Source organism: Hemibagrus wyckioides, linkage group LG18 (assembly GCF_019097595.1).
Source record: "Hemibagrus wyckioides isolate EC202008001 linkage group LG18, SWU_Hwy_1.0, whole genome shotgun sequence".
NCBI lineage: Eukaryota > Metazoa > Chordata > Actinopteri > Siluriformes > Bagridae > Hemibagrus > Hemibagrus wyckioides.
Window position 1 is genome coordinate 22,131,291 of NC_080727.1, and position 13,710 is coordinate 22,145,000.

At 40.6% G+C, this 13,710-nt stretch overlaps 2 protein-coding genes across 2 annotated transcripts in view; one reads left to right on the forward strand and one right to left on the reverse strand.

Annotated features, from left to right (window-relative positions):
- Positions 1 to 677: 677 nt before the first annotated feature.
- On the reverse strand, positions 678 to 3,709 carry fabp6 (fatty acid binding protein 6, ileal (gastrotropin)). The gene is made up of 4 exons (XM_058415985.1): positions 3,574 to 3,709; positions 1,794 to 1,969; positions 1,484 to 1,573; positions 678 to 802 (listed from the first exon to the last, which is right to left on the reverse strand). The coding sequence occupies exons 1-4, from the start codon at positions 3,638 to 3,640 to the stop codon at positions 740 to 742; spliced, it is 396 nt and encodes a 131-aa protein (XP_058271968.1). The 5' UTR covers positions 3,641 to 3,709; the 3' UTR covers positions 678 to 739.
- Positions 3,710 to 9,770: 6,061 nt separating this feature from the next.
- The window catches only part of pwwp2a (PWWP domain containing 2A), an 11,665-nt gene continuing 7,725 nt past the window's right edge, over positions 9,771 to 13,710 (forward strand). Inside the window, exon 1 of the mRNA XM_058415205.1 lies at positions 9,771 to 10,845. Within this exon, the coding sequence (XP_058271188.1) occupies positions 9,800 to 10,845 (1,046 nt within the window). The 5' untranslated portion in view covers positions 9,771 to 9,799. The remainder of the gene's footprint in view (positions 10,846 to 13,710) is intronic.

The following is a 13,710-nucleotide window of genomic DNA, read 5'->3' on the forward strand; positions in this document are numbered from 1 at the left end:
GGGAGGAGGGAGCCTCCTTTGTGCAAGTGCTCTGTTGGGGGCACATGTGCAGGCCCAGGGAGGTACACCACATGTCTGAGCCGATGTGAAGAAAGGATCGAAGGGTGGGGGGCAGTTGGGTAATGGATCATTTTCACAACCTTTGTTTGAACAGCAGAGAGGGGGAGGTGCTGGCACACTTTTAATTATTAGAAAGGGTTACTTCCAAACCCAAACCAAAGCACTTGCTTGGATTTCGTTTTACTCTTTAAAAAGCTGTTAATAAAATAGATCAAGAGGTTTGGAAATGGAAATGAATTTCAGCATGTTAAAATAAAAGGACTAGTCTGAGTGTGTGTGTGGTGTGGTTCTGTATAAATTACCTCGGCGTCACTGTGTCGCTTTACATTTTTGCTTTATAGATTTGAGAAAATGTCTGATTTGCTGTTATCTGCATTAACCCCTTTTTCTACCAGGGTCAAAATAATGTTCGCACAATGTCCTGTAACAAAGAGAGGATTTAGGCAGGGGTATGTGGTATCCTCAGGGCAGGAAGACATGTTGAAAGTTGACTGCCCTCCAGTGGTAGCCATGTAGAGAATGTCAAATGTTTAAGTAGTTTTCAGATTTGAGCATTTATATGTTTGACGTTTCTTCTTAAAAAATAGTATAAAGCACAAAAAAACCATTTTTTTTTTTTTTAGAGTTTATTGAATTTACATTGTGTGATCGTAATCATACAGATCGAGGTGTGAGACATTTAGATTTTCTTGCTGGTTCGGATCAGGACGACCGGACCTTTGGCTGAGGTGGCCGTGGAAGTCTGTGTGGCAAAGAATGGAACATACATTAGTGGGTTTTCTGTATACAGGGTCAATGTGGGGAAAAACAGTGGATATTGTATATGTAAAAGTGGACATCATGCTGAAATGAAAGCTAAAACGACTTGTGCATAATCCTTTAAAACAGGGCTCCCCAAGCTACGGCCCATGGCCACATTTGGACTGGTCAGAGACACATTTAAAAAAATATTACTTTTAAATATATATTTTACTTATATCTGCATTTGGTACTGTCTTTCAAACTAAAATCACTAAAACTAAAATATTCCATAGTTATTAACGTAGCCTAATTGTTTGTTAAATTCACCTACTAACAGAATGGTATATTCAGCATAACGTACCATTGCGAACAAACAGGTGATGCTCTTGTAATAGATATTTCTTGAAAAATAATGATCATTTTTCTCTACGGTGCATAACAATTTAATACACTAGCATTAGGAGGCATAATAAATACGTTTAAAATCATAATAAAATCTCCACAATAATTCTAGTAGTCACCCCGGCCCATGTAATTTTCTGGTACAGGACCCCCATTAAAGAAAGGAAACATTATGTGACTCTATGATACTTCTAATACTTTAGCATAGTAATGAAGTACACCTACTTAAATAGTTATCGTCGGTGTGTACGGTTTATTCAGGGTTTAATCAGTGACGTACCTCAACCAGTTTTCCGCCGCTGATCTCGACTGTGTGGTTGTAGTTAGGAAATTGTGTCCTCAGCTTGTCTCCTTCCAGGGTGACGGTTGCCTGGTGACATTAAAAAATAAATTCCATTCACAGATCTCACAATAGATTGATTCTCTTTAATCTTAATCAATCAGGTCTGTATTCAGTGCTGTGATGACGTCTTGCTGAGCCGCAATTTCCCAGTGCAAGTAGTAGATCTTTGTTTATTTTCTCAGGATGAGTTAAAGCAATGCTAGTGTTTATTTATTTTTTGCTTCAATAGGGACCATTTCAGTCTTACCTTAAACTTCTTTCCTCCGATGGTCACCATGTCACACTCCTTTCCGATAATGAATTTGTTGGTGAGGCTATGGTTGGCTGGGTAATGCTGAGTCCAACAGAACTCATCACCATTCTGAACCACCTCCGTCACAAGCTTGTAATCACGACCCTTCTCAATTACATCATCAGGGATCCCTGAAGTGCAAAGGCACAGACGAGTTATTGCCTGGGTTAAAATACATCTCTGAAAACCCTTGAGCTATATGTTTTTGTCCTTGATTAAACATAAAAAAGGGTGGACAGGCTAGTTACAATCCAAAACATTAGACCAAAAACATTAGAACTGTTCTGAAGAAGCATGTTTTCATATCATGTTTTTCTTCCTTATTTCCTCTTAAGGGTGTGCAAACATTTGCACTCAGTAACGCCTGTGGCATTTTTTCCATTCACTTACTCCTCCCTACTAGTGCTCTTATAAATCACCCACAAACAAGCAAATGCAACAAATAATTCTATACAGTATATCCTAGGAAATTCCACTGCATTCCACATTCCATTGTAGATGGAAGTTCATCAGTTGAAACCTAATCCCTTACACAACCTCCATGGATTTGCGTCCCCACATCATAGTCTTGTGATTTTTTTTCTGGACAGCTCTCAGATCTCACTTTCTGTCACTGCACACAGCCTCAGATTATCCATAGTTTTCCCAAACATTGATAATCAACTGTCATATTGCTATACTGACAAACTCCTTAACAACCTCAGAAGCATTTCTCTGTTTCTCTCCTCAAAGGTCACTCAGGTCCTTGTTTAGATTCTACTCATTTTAAGACCGGACTACTGGATCTCACTGCTGGTAAATCTGCTTCAACTTGCCACTGGACCTCCAGAAATGATCCATAATTCAGCTGCATGACTTGTTTTCAATCTCTCCCGCATCACCTCATCACCACATCGCTCTTTTCACTGGCTTCCTGGGGCTGAGTAAAAATGCTGATGCTTGCTAACAAAGCCAAAAAAGGACCAGCGTCCACCTAGAAGAACTCATGTGCTGAGGAACCTTAAAGAACTTGTCACACTGATTCACACTGCTTCTAGCACTTCTCAGATAGATCCAGCATCACTAAGGGTACAAGAAAGTGACATTGGTGGCTCAAGTGCGTTGTTGATCAGGGTTCAAGCCCCAGCACCACCCAGCTGCCACCACTGGGCCCTTAAGCAAGGCCCTCAACCCCCCACCCTGCTCCAGGGGCAGGCCTGCATCATGCCTGACCATGCGCTCTGACCACAACCCTCCAAGGATGGGATGTACAAAGTAAGAATTTCACTGTGCAGTAATGTATATGTGACAAATAAAGTCTACTTTACTAAGAAATGCATGCATCAAGGCTATCCTCTGTTCTAGCGCCAAAGTGGTGGAATAATCTTCCGCGAGATGTCTGTAGAGGTCAAGAGGTCTTCACAAAGTACTTAAATTAGATCTTAATTTAGTCTAGAAAACCCCTTGCTTTATGTTTCATTTCCATACCCTTCTAATCTTTCTTTTAGACTGATTTTTTAGTACACTTAATCCCTGACCTTAAAGCACTTCTGTATGTGGCTCTGGATAAGGGTTAACAGTTGGCATCCATTTCCCCCTTTGTACCTATGCTTTATTTATCCTGACAACGGATCACCTCATGTATTGCGCTTAATTAAATCCTGTACATCTTTAGCAAACACCGGATCTTCCCTGTCAAAAAGACACTCAAAAAGCTGACTCGTTCACACTTAGATCCAGGCACCAAATCACTCACCAACAAGTTTGCAGAAGTCATCATATCCCTGCTGAGATTCAGTCTCCCACTTGCCAGAGAAAGCCATGGCTGAATAGAGATGATGTCAATGAGAAGTGAATGGAACGCTGATTTCAGAGGAAAGTACTGGTGGATGAATTTCATCTGCTTAAATACACAGTTCTTCCTGCTGACTCTACAACTTTATGACATGAGCAAAGCACTATCATAATTAGGCCATAAACCTGTACAATCCTATGATGGCCAAATGACAAGTCATTAAGATTGTGACCGCAAGGTTGCTCACCTGCATTAAAATAGTGTCTAGAGATCTGTAATGAATGACTTCATTCACATTTTGTTACAATACCGGCTGCCAAAACATACATATAATTCTGCTTCAGTTGTAGTTTTAGTCATTGCACCTTTATAGCATGAAATTATACATAATGATAGTGCAGAATATCATATAATATAGCCTACATACTAATATATATCTATATATATGTATGTTTCTGTAAATGTTTGTATTTAGAGGCTATAAAAACATGATCTCGGTGTGTTTTTTGTTTTCAAGATCAGACAAATCATGCAATGCAGTAGACCTGTATCACTGATGAAATAAAATTAAAAATATTCCTAATCATGTGCATTCTCTACCATAATATACCCATAAAACATGCCTGACATATTATACAGTATACTAAAAAGAAAATATTTTGTAAGCATTACACTTGCTAGCAAACTTAGCAAACCTGGCTAACTGTTTATTAGCTTGTTTCATGTTAGGTAGCTAGCTAGCAACACTGGCTACTGCTTTAAACAATATAATTAAGAGCTTAATGTTAGCTAGCTCACTAGTCTTTAGTTTTGATCACATAATACTGTATAATACTTAACCTATAATATGCTAGCTATCTGATGGTTAACCTGGCTAGGTTCTATTAGTGAAACAGATACTGCTATAGAGGTAACATTCTCTAAGCTAATTCATTTTAACTAATGTTAGCTAACGTTAGCTAAGCCAGTCATTTTATAGTATAGGAATATTTTGTAAATTGGATTTATTGTAGGTTATGTATTGTGTATTCATCTGTATAGGAATATAGCTTTCATTATAGACATTACAGCACTGTGGATTTCTTTTCTTCATATAGTCCAGCTTTGAAGTCCCGGGCAGGGGCAGCTACAGTACAATGCCCCTGGAGCAGATAGGGTTAAAGGTCTTGCTCAAGGGCCCAACAGTGGCAGCTTGGTGGTGCTGGGGCTCGAACCACAACCTTCCAATTAACAACCCAGTGCTAGTTCCTATAAGAACAACCTGCTGAGAAATATATAGAAGAAGAAGCCTTTATTATTGCCACACACATCACAGTGGAATACTTTTGGAAGTTAGAGCACTGCAGCAGAACCCCTCAGAGATGGTTAAGGGCCTTGCACAAAGGCCAAACAGTGGCAGCTTGGCGGTTCTGGGGCTTGAATCCTGACCTTCTGCTGAACAACCCAAAGCTTTAACCACATGAGCCACCACTGAAAAGCCTTTTATGATCTAAACAGCTGTCACAAGCAAACATAGAGACTGAGATGGTCTTTCCCAGCTAGAATTATTTTCCAGCATCCTTATTGAACTGATCTGATCTGAACTGAATTAATTTCCTTACTCTATTCTGTCCACACTGTAGCATTAGTAGCACTAATAGCATTAGTTATTGGCCTGGGTTTTGGCATCTGGTAGCTTGGCAGACTTTTCAGCACAGCTTTCTATTTTCTTGATGTTATTCCATATGTAACACTTTTAGTATTGAACACCCTCACTGCTGAATAGACAGAATGTATGTGGTGAATGTGACAAAGCCCCACTCAGCAGCCCAGGAAGACACACCTTGACCTTGCATGTAGGCAGATTCTAAGCTCTTTACGCAGCGGATAGAACGCACTGGATAATCTGGACAATCTTCTTGTTTCAGCATGTTGTATACACTTAAACAAACTATTGCTAATATATACACACGTCACATGTACTCCGAATGCTAAAATTGAAGGTGGGTCATAATTAACAAGTCTTATAGAGGCAAGGGAGGAAAAAAAGATACTTCAATTCTAAAGCAGATGAATGGGACTATTGTCTTTCATTAAAAGTTAATGCATACAGCCGAGATGTACACAAGTGAAAGTAGAGAAGCTGCCACTTTCAAATGTACAGAGAATAAATATTAAAAGGTAAATTATTTTCATGTCATGTTTGTGCAGGTGAAATACAGAGAAAGAAAATAAACTCTCACACCATCCTTTAACAAACACTTATGTTTTAGCTGAATAGATAAATTACCCAGGCTGCCTTGCTTTTTGCTGTGTTTTGGTTCCTCAGGACACGAATGAGGGCATGTTACATAAACAGAGCTAAGGTCTCAGAATAGAGCTGAGTGTGTGACCCAGACGGCTGAAACGTGGACTCTCGTTAAACGTGAGAGGTTTTGCTTTTGAGTACTCAGTAACTGTAAATCACACTGATGTGCACAGTAAAGATTCTGTTTGTACTTCTGTAGAACTGAGGAATGAACAGAACAGGCAAGTGTTAGATAGATAGATAGATAGATAGATAGATAGACAGACAGACAGACAGACAGACAGACAGACAGACAGATAGATAGATAGATAGATAGATAGATAGATAGATAGATAGACATACAGACAGACAGACAGATAGACAGATAGATAGATAGATAGATAGATAGATAGATAGATAGACATACAGACAGACAGACAGACAGACAGACAGACAGATAGATAGATAGATAGATAGATAGATAGATAGATAGATAGATAGAGGGACATACAGACAGACAGACAGACAGACAGACAGACAGACAGACAGATAGATAGATAGATAGATAGATAGATAGATAGATAGATAGATAGATAGATAGATATGGATGGACATAGATAGATAGATAGATAGATAGATAGATAGATAGATAGATAGATAGATAGATAGATATGGATGGACATAGATAGATAGATAGATAGATAGATAGATAGATAGATAGATAGATAGATAGATAGATAGATAGATAGATAGATAGATGTGTTTTTGTCCTTTTAGTTATGTTGAAGTCTCTCTGAAAGATAGAAGAAAGCTAATCTAGATAGAATATCATTCAGTTAAATATCCTGTAAATAACTAATTGGTGAAATTCTCACTGAATTAATATTTTTCAAATCTCTGCACTTATGAATAATACACCTTTTGGTGTAAGGGAAAGAGACAGGTCACAGCTTATGTATGACCCATAGGTCAGTGCCCTTCATCACATAAAACTCAATGGCCCTTGCTCATTACAACTTCAATTGCAACATAGCTTCAGTTTGTTTAAGGCAAATAAATACGTCTCTTCCTTCTTTATGCCACTGATGTGCTGGGGACAAAAGAAATAGAGCACAAGATATACCACAGGCTCTGCAGCTTCGTCTGAATGTCTAGATTTATCCACCATGGGATAAAACAGATTAGGCAGTTAAAGGCAGCTGTATGACTAAGTCTAAGTCTAGACACTCTAAAATAAAAAGCCATTGATTCACAGATGTTGTGAGACATTATGAGATATTATCATTGGTGAGTGCAGAAGACAAGCAGCTTTAAGTTCTAACCCTTATATGCATATTTTCCACAATATGGCCAGATAAGACCCATATGCATTCACAGAAACCTGGAAGCACAGAATTGTCTTTGTATGCTGTAAGAAATCTCTTGAATTTTCTCAGAGATTAGTAAAGTATCTATCTATCTGTCTGTCTCTCCATCTATCTATCTATCTATCTATCTATCTATCTATCTATCTATCTATCTATCTATCTGTCTGTCTGTCTGTCTGTCTGTCTGTCTGTCTGTCTGTCTATCTATCTATCTATCTATCTATCTATCTATCTATCTATCATTACAAATTCCCTTCACTGGAATTAAAGGGACCTGTCCTACACAGAGCCCTGACATCAACCCCACCGAACACCTTTGGGATGAACTAATACACAGCCTGTGCCTCAGGCCTTCTGACCCAACATCAGTGCACCTTACTGATTATCTTGTGGCTGAATGAGCAAATCCCCACAACTATGCTCCAAAATCCAGTGGAAAACCTCCCCGGAAGAGTGGAGATTATTGTAAGAGCAAAGTAGGATGAAATCTGCAATAGGATGCTCAAAAAGCTCATTGGCCATATAATAATATATTTCCAAGCAAGCTAGTGTGGTAGTTTAGATCAGATATTTCTTATATATTCATTTTTATGTTTGTGAATGTTCACTGCTAATGTAAGACTAGTAAATATGTCATCTCTTTTATGACCAACGAGTCATTGACCCCATTGCATTGTCTTTTGAGCGACTTACTAATCTCCTCAGGTTGTGCCAAAATCCATGAACTGGTACCTGTGACCGAGGCAGTATGAAGTGATGTGATTACAACACAACGATTTAACCAGTGACCTTCACACTTCTGTTCTCACGAGTAGATTGAGTAGTTTGATGACCATAAACCATAGTGGAACATCAACTTTTACAATACTGTCACACAAAGTGTCACTTAAGGATTGACAATAAATGTCCTGTGATAAAATATGCTGTAAGGACAAATCGTCTGAGTAAATTTCACTGGTTAATTGTTTATTAATTTGGTGAATCTTTAGTATGAAATGAAGTTAGTTCTACTAAGCACAAAGCTGTGGAGTCAAAAATATGCAAATCTTGAGCTCTTTCTCTCTCTCTCTCTCTCTCTCTCTCTCTTCTCTCTCTGTGTGTGTGTGTGTGTGTGTTACCTTTTTACAGACTGGGCAGAAGGAAATATGTAATAACACAGAACCTGATATACTTGTGTGTACACAAAGAATGTATTCAGCTCATCAGGGTATTATGTTAAGAATTTGAAAGCATGGTGGAAGAGATAAGATTTTTTTGGAGACTAAATGCTCTCAATTTTAATGAGATACACAGACAAAAACATAAGAACATGTAGTAAGAATAGAATTGAATAGACAAACTTTACCCTGAAAATCTGTTTATATATCGGAGGATTTGTGATGTTTTTCTGGTGCAAACCTTTCGGATGGTGCTGTATTTTCATTCATTCCTATGAGAGGTTATCTGGCGAACTCAGATGTTCAGATGCTCAGGAGATCCTGGTTACACTGCACACTTCAACCGACTGTATATGATTGTAGAAAGGACATTATTCATAATCACACACTTCGGTGTCACCCAGATGAGGATGAGGTTTCCTTTTGAGTCTGGTTCCTCTGAAGGTTTCTTCCTCTTACCATCTAAGCAAGTTTTTCCTTGCCACAGTCACCCTAGGCTTACTCATTAGGGATTAGGGATAAATACAGATCATTTTAATATAAGTCTGATATTAACCATGAGCTTTTGTACTATATTTCTGATGTTCTGTAAAGCTGCTTTGAGACAATTGTCCGCTATACATAATGAAATTGAGTTGAATCGTGTGCCACAATGGACATCTTCAACACTAATCGTCTAGTAGCCATCACAACTGGTAATAGTCACGATGATTAATGTAGTTAACGAATGCCTCAACGTGAGGTTCTGTTCTCAACGTGAGGTCCCTGAAGTGTGGCCAGGTATTGGTTACCACAGTGGAAACCCATTATTCCACTATTATTCCACTCTGTTTGACCAGTCGCTTGAATTGACCTTAGTAACTAAAAAAAAACCAAAACAAAACAAAACATATTTGACCTAACCATTGTCTACTTGGACCCAGTGTGTGCTGTTAGTGGAAGGTTCTGGAACAAAAAATGCCATGCCACTGATAGACAGACAAAAATTGGGTTCACATATCATTAACTATATGGAATAATGTTAGTATTATACGATATAATTGTGTTTAATGGTTAAAAAAGGTCCCTGATTTAGATAATAAAAAAGTTTAAGAACCTCTGGTGCAAAGGGTCCAGTACGCACTGCAAAGGGTCCAGTACGCATGCAACTCAACACTGCCCCTTGTGGACACTGCGCTAAACATGTCTTTTTTATTTAAAGCAAAGCAATATTGACAAAACAGAAACCAATCACAATAGCGTTTCCAGGTTGTCCATTTGAATGGCAGTAATTTGAGCCACTCAGTGACAGATTCGCGCCGAACTAACCAATCGCGAGTCCGTTTAGTTCCTCGGTGGGCGGGATCTCCGCTTATCAGTAGGAGAGGGCCAAGTAGTAGTTGCAAAGCGGAAAGAAAATGGCGGCCGTGGCTGCGGAGCCAGGAGCTGCTGCTGCTGCTGCATCAACAACAACAGTGGGGGACGGGCTCGAGTACGAAGCGGAGCCCGGTGAGCATGTGGTCGGATTAGAGCCCGACTCGGCAGCGGGCTTCGTCCCCGAAATGGAGCTGTGTCACCAGGCAGAGAGTGTGGATGCAGTTCAGGAATGCAGTCAAGTCCGAATGGAAATGAGAAGGCCGGACCTGCAAGTCGCGGGAAAAGCGCTCCGTGTGCACGCAGAGGATGGACACGGCGACACGGACGAGCGCGTGCTCACGGACTGCACGCATAACGACACTGGGCTTGCAGAGGAGCGCCTGAAAGGGTCGTTTTCCCCAAACGCGCCGGCTGCTAATAACGAGGTCAGTCCACACGAGTCCATCGCTTGCTTTCCGCCCTGCTCCGACTCAGACCCTGAACCCTCCACCGTTATCTCGCATCATGTCCCCGCTCAAGCTGTTCATGAAACGGAGCCCGGATTGTCCGTGACAGAAACGGACGGAGCAGCCCACAGTAATCCCGAATCGGTGCGTCCTGCTGATGTAGAGCATGATTTCGCAGGATCGGAGACAATCTCAGAGCCTGAAGCCGCAAGTGATGCTCCCTGCTCCGACTTCAGACCTGTAGAGGATGCTTTCCATGAACGCCCTCAGTCTCCCAAATCACAATCCCCTTCATCAGAAGAGACCTCGTCCGGAGAATCGCTTGCACAAAGTTGCACGAGTGACTCTTCTAACATCTCCAGTAAGGACTCTGTCCAACTTCCGCCAGAGACCGAACAGCCTCACACCTCCCCGGAACCGGAGGATGTGGGTCTGGTCGTGTGCGACTCGGGTGTGAGCGCAGAGCCAGAGCAGAAAGGGTGTACAGAAACTGTGGACAGACAGCCCGAGGCGATCTGTGGGCTCGTGCCTGGTTCTGAGGTCCGGGTCTCACTGGATCACATCATCGACGATGCACTTGTTGTGTCGTTTCGTTTAGGCGAGAAGATCTTCTCTGGGGTTCTTATGGACCTTTCCAAAAGGTAAAACACCTAGTAATTAAAACCTGATTGTGGCTCGTGCTTCTTTCCTTGTCTGGTCCTGAGTGGCATTGTCAGTAATCTTTGTTTACCTTTTGGGGTGGACTGAGTGAAGCCCCACCCCTTACACATGGCACCAGTACATCATTTAGCAATGATTTGTACAGGTATGCTCAATTAATCACAGAACCACTGCATACTGCAGCCATATATAAGTCCTTATGTATAGAAATCTGGATGTGAGTATTAATATTCTATACAGTCTATATTAACCTGAAAATCCTGTAATAGGTTGACATTTTTGGTCTGATTGACTGAGGTGCTGTGAACAGGTGTGGTGTTGATTTGATGCACTTCGGATCACGCACCTGAGCGGAGTACACTGAATTAAAGCACATCATCTTCATGCATCAGTCCATCCTCATGCATTTTTCTTTATAACTAAGATACTCAGAAGCTGATGAGGAGTGTTGGCGAGTATTGGATCAGTATCCGGTATCATCTCACACTGGATATTTTATAAAAAATATTGAACATAATAATCCTGTTCTCCGGCCTGATGAATCAGTCGGACTTACAATTCCCTTAATCAAGGTTCATTACTGTGTGCAAAGGTCATGCTGATTTTTCCATAGCCAATCATGAACCCAAGTATTTCCTCATGTCCTCTTCATACAAAAGAATGAGGCGTGTTTATAGTTGTACCTGATTAATAGTTTCCAAATAGTGGATAAAATTGATTTATCAAATTGCAAGGTGCTTAATCTGGACTGGAATAATTTAGAGTTTAGAGGGAGTTGTTTTCTTCCTATACATATTCAGAATTGATAAAAAATACTCATGTATATTCTGTTTGAAAACATGAGATCTCTTCTCTTTAATGCACTTTAATGCAACATAGAAAACCCGAATTTTCTTTTCCCCCATGACATCAGGAATCTGTGTGTGTGTGTAAGAGAGAGAGATATATCAGGTTACAAAATGGCAGAACTGTTCACTAAACATAAATGTCCAGAGTGGCTTCATGGATAGGTACACCGATCAGGCATAACATTATGAGAACTGCCCGGTGAAGTGAATAAGACTGATGATCTCCTCATCATGGCACCTGTTAGTGGGTGGGATATATTAGGCAGCAAGTCAACATTTTGTCCTCAAAGTTGATGTTAGAAGCAGGAAAAATGGACAAGCCTAAGGATTTGAGCGAGTTTGACAAAGGGCCACATTGTGATGGCTAGACCACTGGATCAGAGCATCTCCAAAACTGCAGCTCTTGTGGGGTGTTCCCGGTCTGCAGTGGTCAGTATCTATCAAAAGTGGTTCAAGGAAGGAACAGTGGTGAACCGGTGACAGGGTCATGGGCGACCGAGGCTCATTGATGCATGTGGGGAGTGAAAGCTGGCCCGTGTGATCCGATCCAACAGACGAGCTACTGTTGCTCAAATTGCTGAAGAAGTTAATGCTGGTTCTGATAGAAAGGGGTCAGAATACACAGTGCAGGACGGGTCAGGGCTGTTTTGGCAGCAAAAGGGGGACCAACACAATATTAGGCAGGTGGTCATAATGTTATGCCTGATCAGTGTATGAGTTAGTCCTGTTGATCTTTAAGGGAAACTCAGTTAATGGTCTGTATCCAGAAATGAATACCACATGCTTAGAATAAAATAATTAAATCCGGACCCTATGTGGTGAACAACAGAGGGTTTCACTTTCAGCAATAATAACAAGAAGTGAAATACTTTTAGGAATTCGAAGAACCTTTAACTATCTGAAGACCTCTTGAGAACGAAAAGTTTTATGTAACAGTGTATTTCCAGCCACACCCAGAGTCAGTTTGGGTTTTATCATTAGCCTGCAAAATTATTCACATGAAAAAGATGACTCTGTTCCAAATCAGCAGAAATAGATATATATTTTCGGTTGCTCAGTTTCCCTGTGAACATTCTTGTCTTTAGTTTACAGCCAAGGTTTCACCAGTAGCCATAGTACACGCTACAGAATGTCTACAAAACCATTCATTTAGCTGCAATCAGAAATATTTCCACAAAAATGTAACCATATTGGATTAAGATCTGTGTTGCTGTCTAAATGATGAAGACACTGCTGATCAGTTTTGTGTAAATCAATCACTTCAGACTCGTTGCATCACAGCGAGTTGTTGTGGACCCGTGAATACGAACATGTATGTTGGAAATAACAAAAAAACCCTGCAGATATCGTTTTGTAGAAACACAAGTCTCACAATTCCTCGCTCCCGTTATAAGATTGCTCAGTATTAGCTATCCACTAAAGGCCACTATATCATCTTCTTCTTTCGGCTTTTCCCTTCAGGGGTCTCCACAGCGAATCATCTCTCTCCACCTATCCCTATCTTCTGCATCCTCAACACTAGCTTCATATCCTCATTTATTACATCCATATACCTCCTCTTTGGCCTTCCTCTTTGCCTCCTGCCTGGCAGCTCCATGTCCAACATTCTCCTACCGATATACTCACTCTCCCTCCTCTGAACATGTCCAAACCATCTTAATCTGTCCTCCCTAACTTCGTCCCCCAAACGTCCAACATGAGCTGTCCCTCTGATGGACTCGTTCCTGATCCTGTCCAACCGTGTCACTCCCAAAGAGAACCTCAACATCTTCAGCTCTGCTACCTCCAGCTCTGACTCCTGTCTCTTCCTCAGTGACACTGTCTCTAAACCATACAGCATGGCCGGTCTCACCATTGTCTTGTACACCTTCCCCTCGATTCTCGCAGATATTTTCCTATTAACTATAAAGGCCACTATATCTACTGTCGCATATATGACAAAATAGACCCATCAGCTGCTTTGTCATATGGCACTGCTGTTATTTGACATATTATACT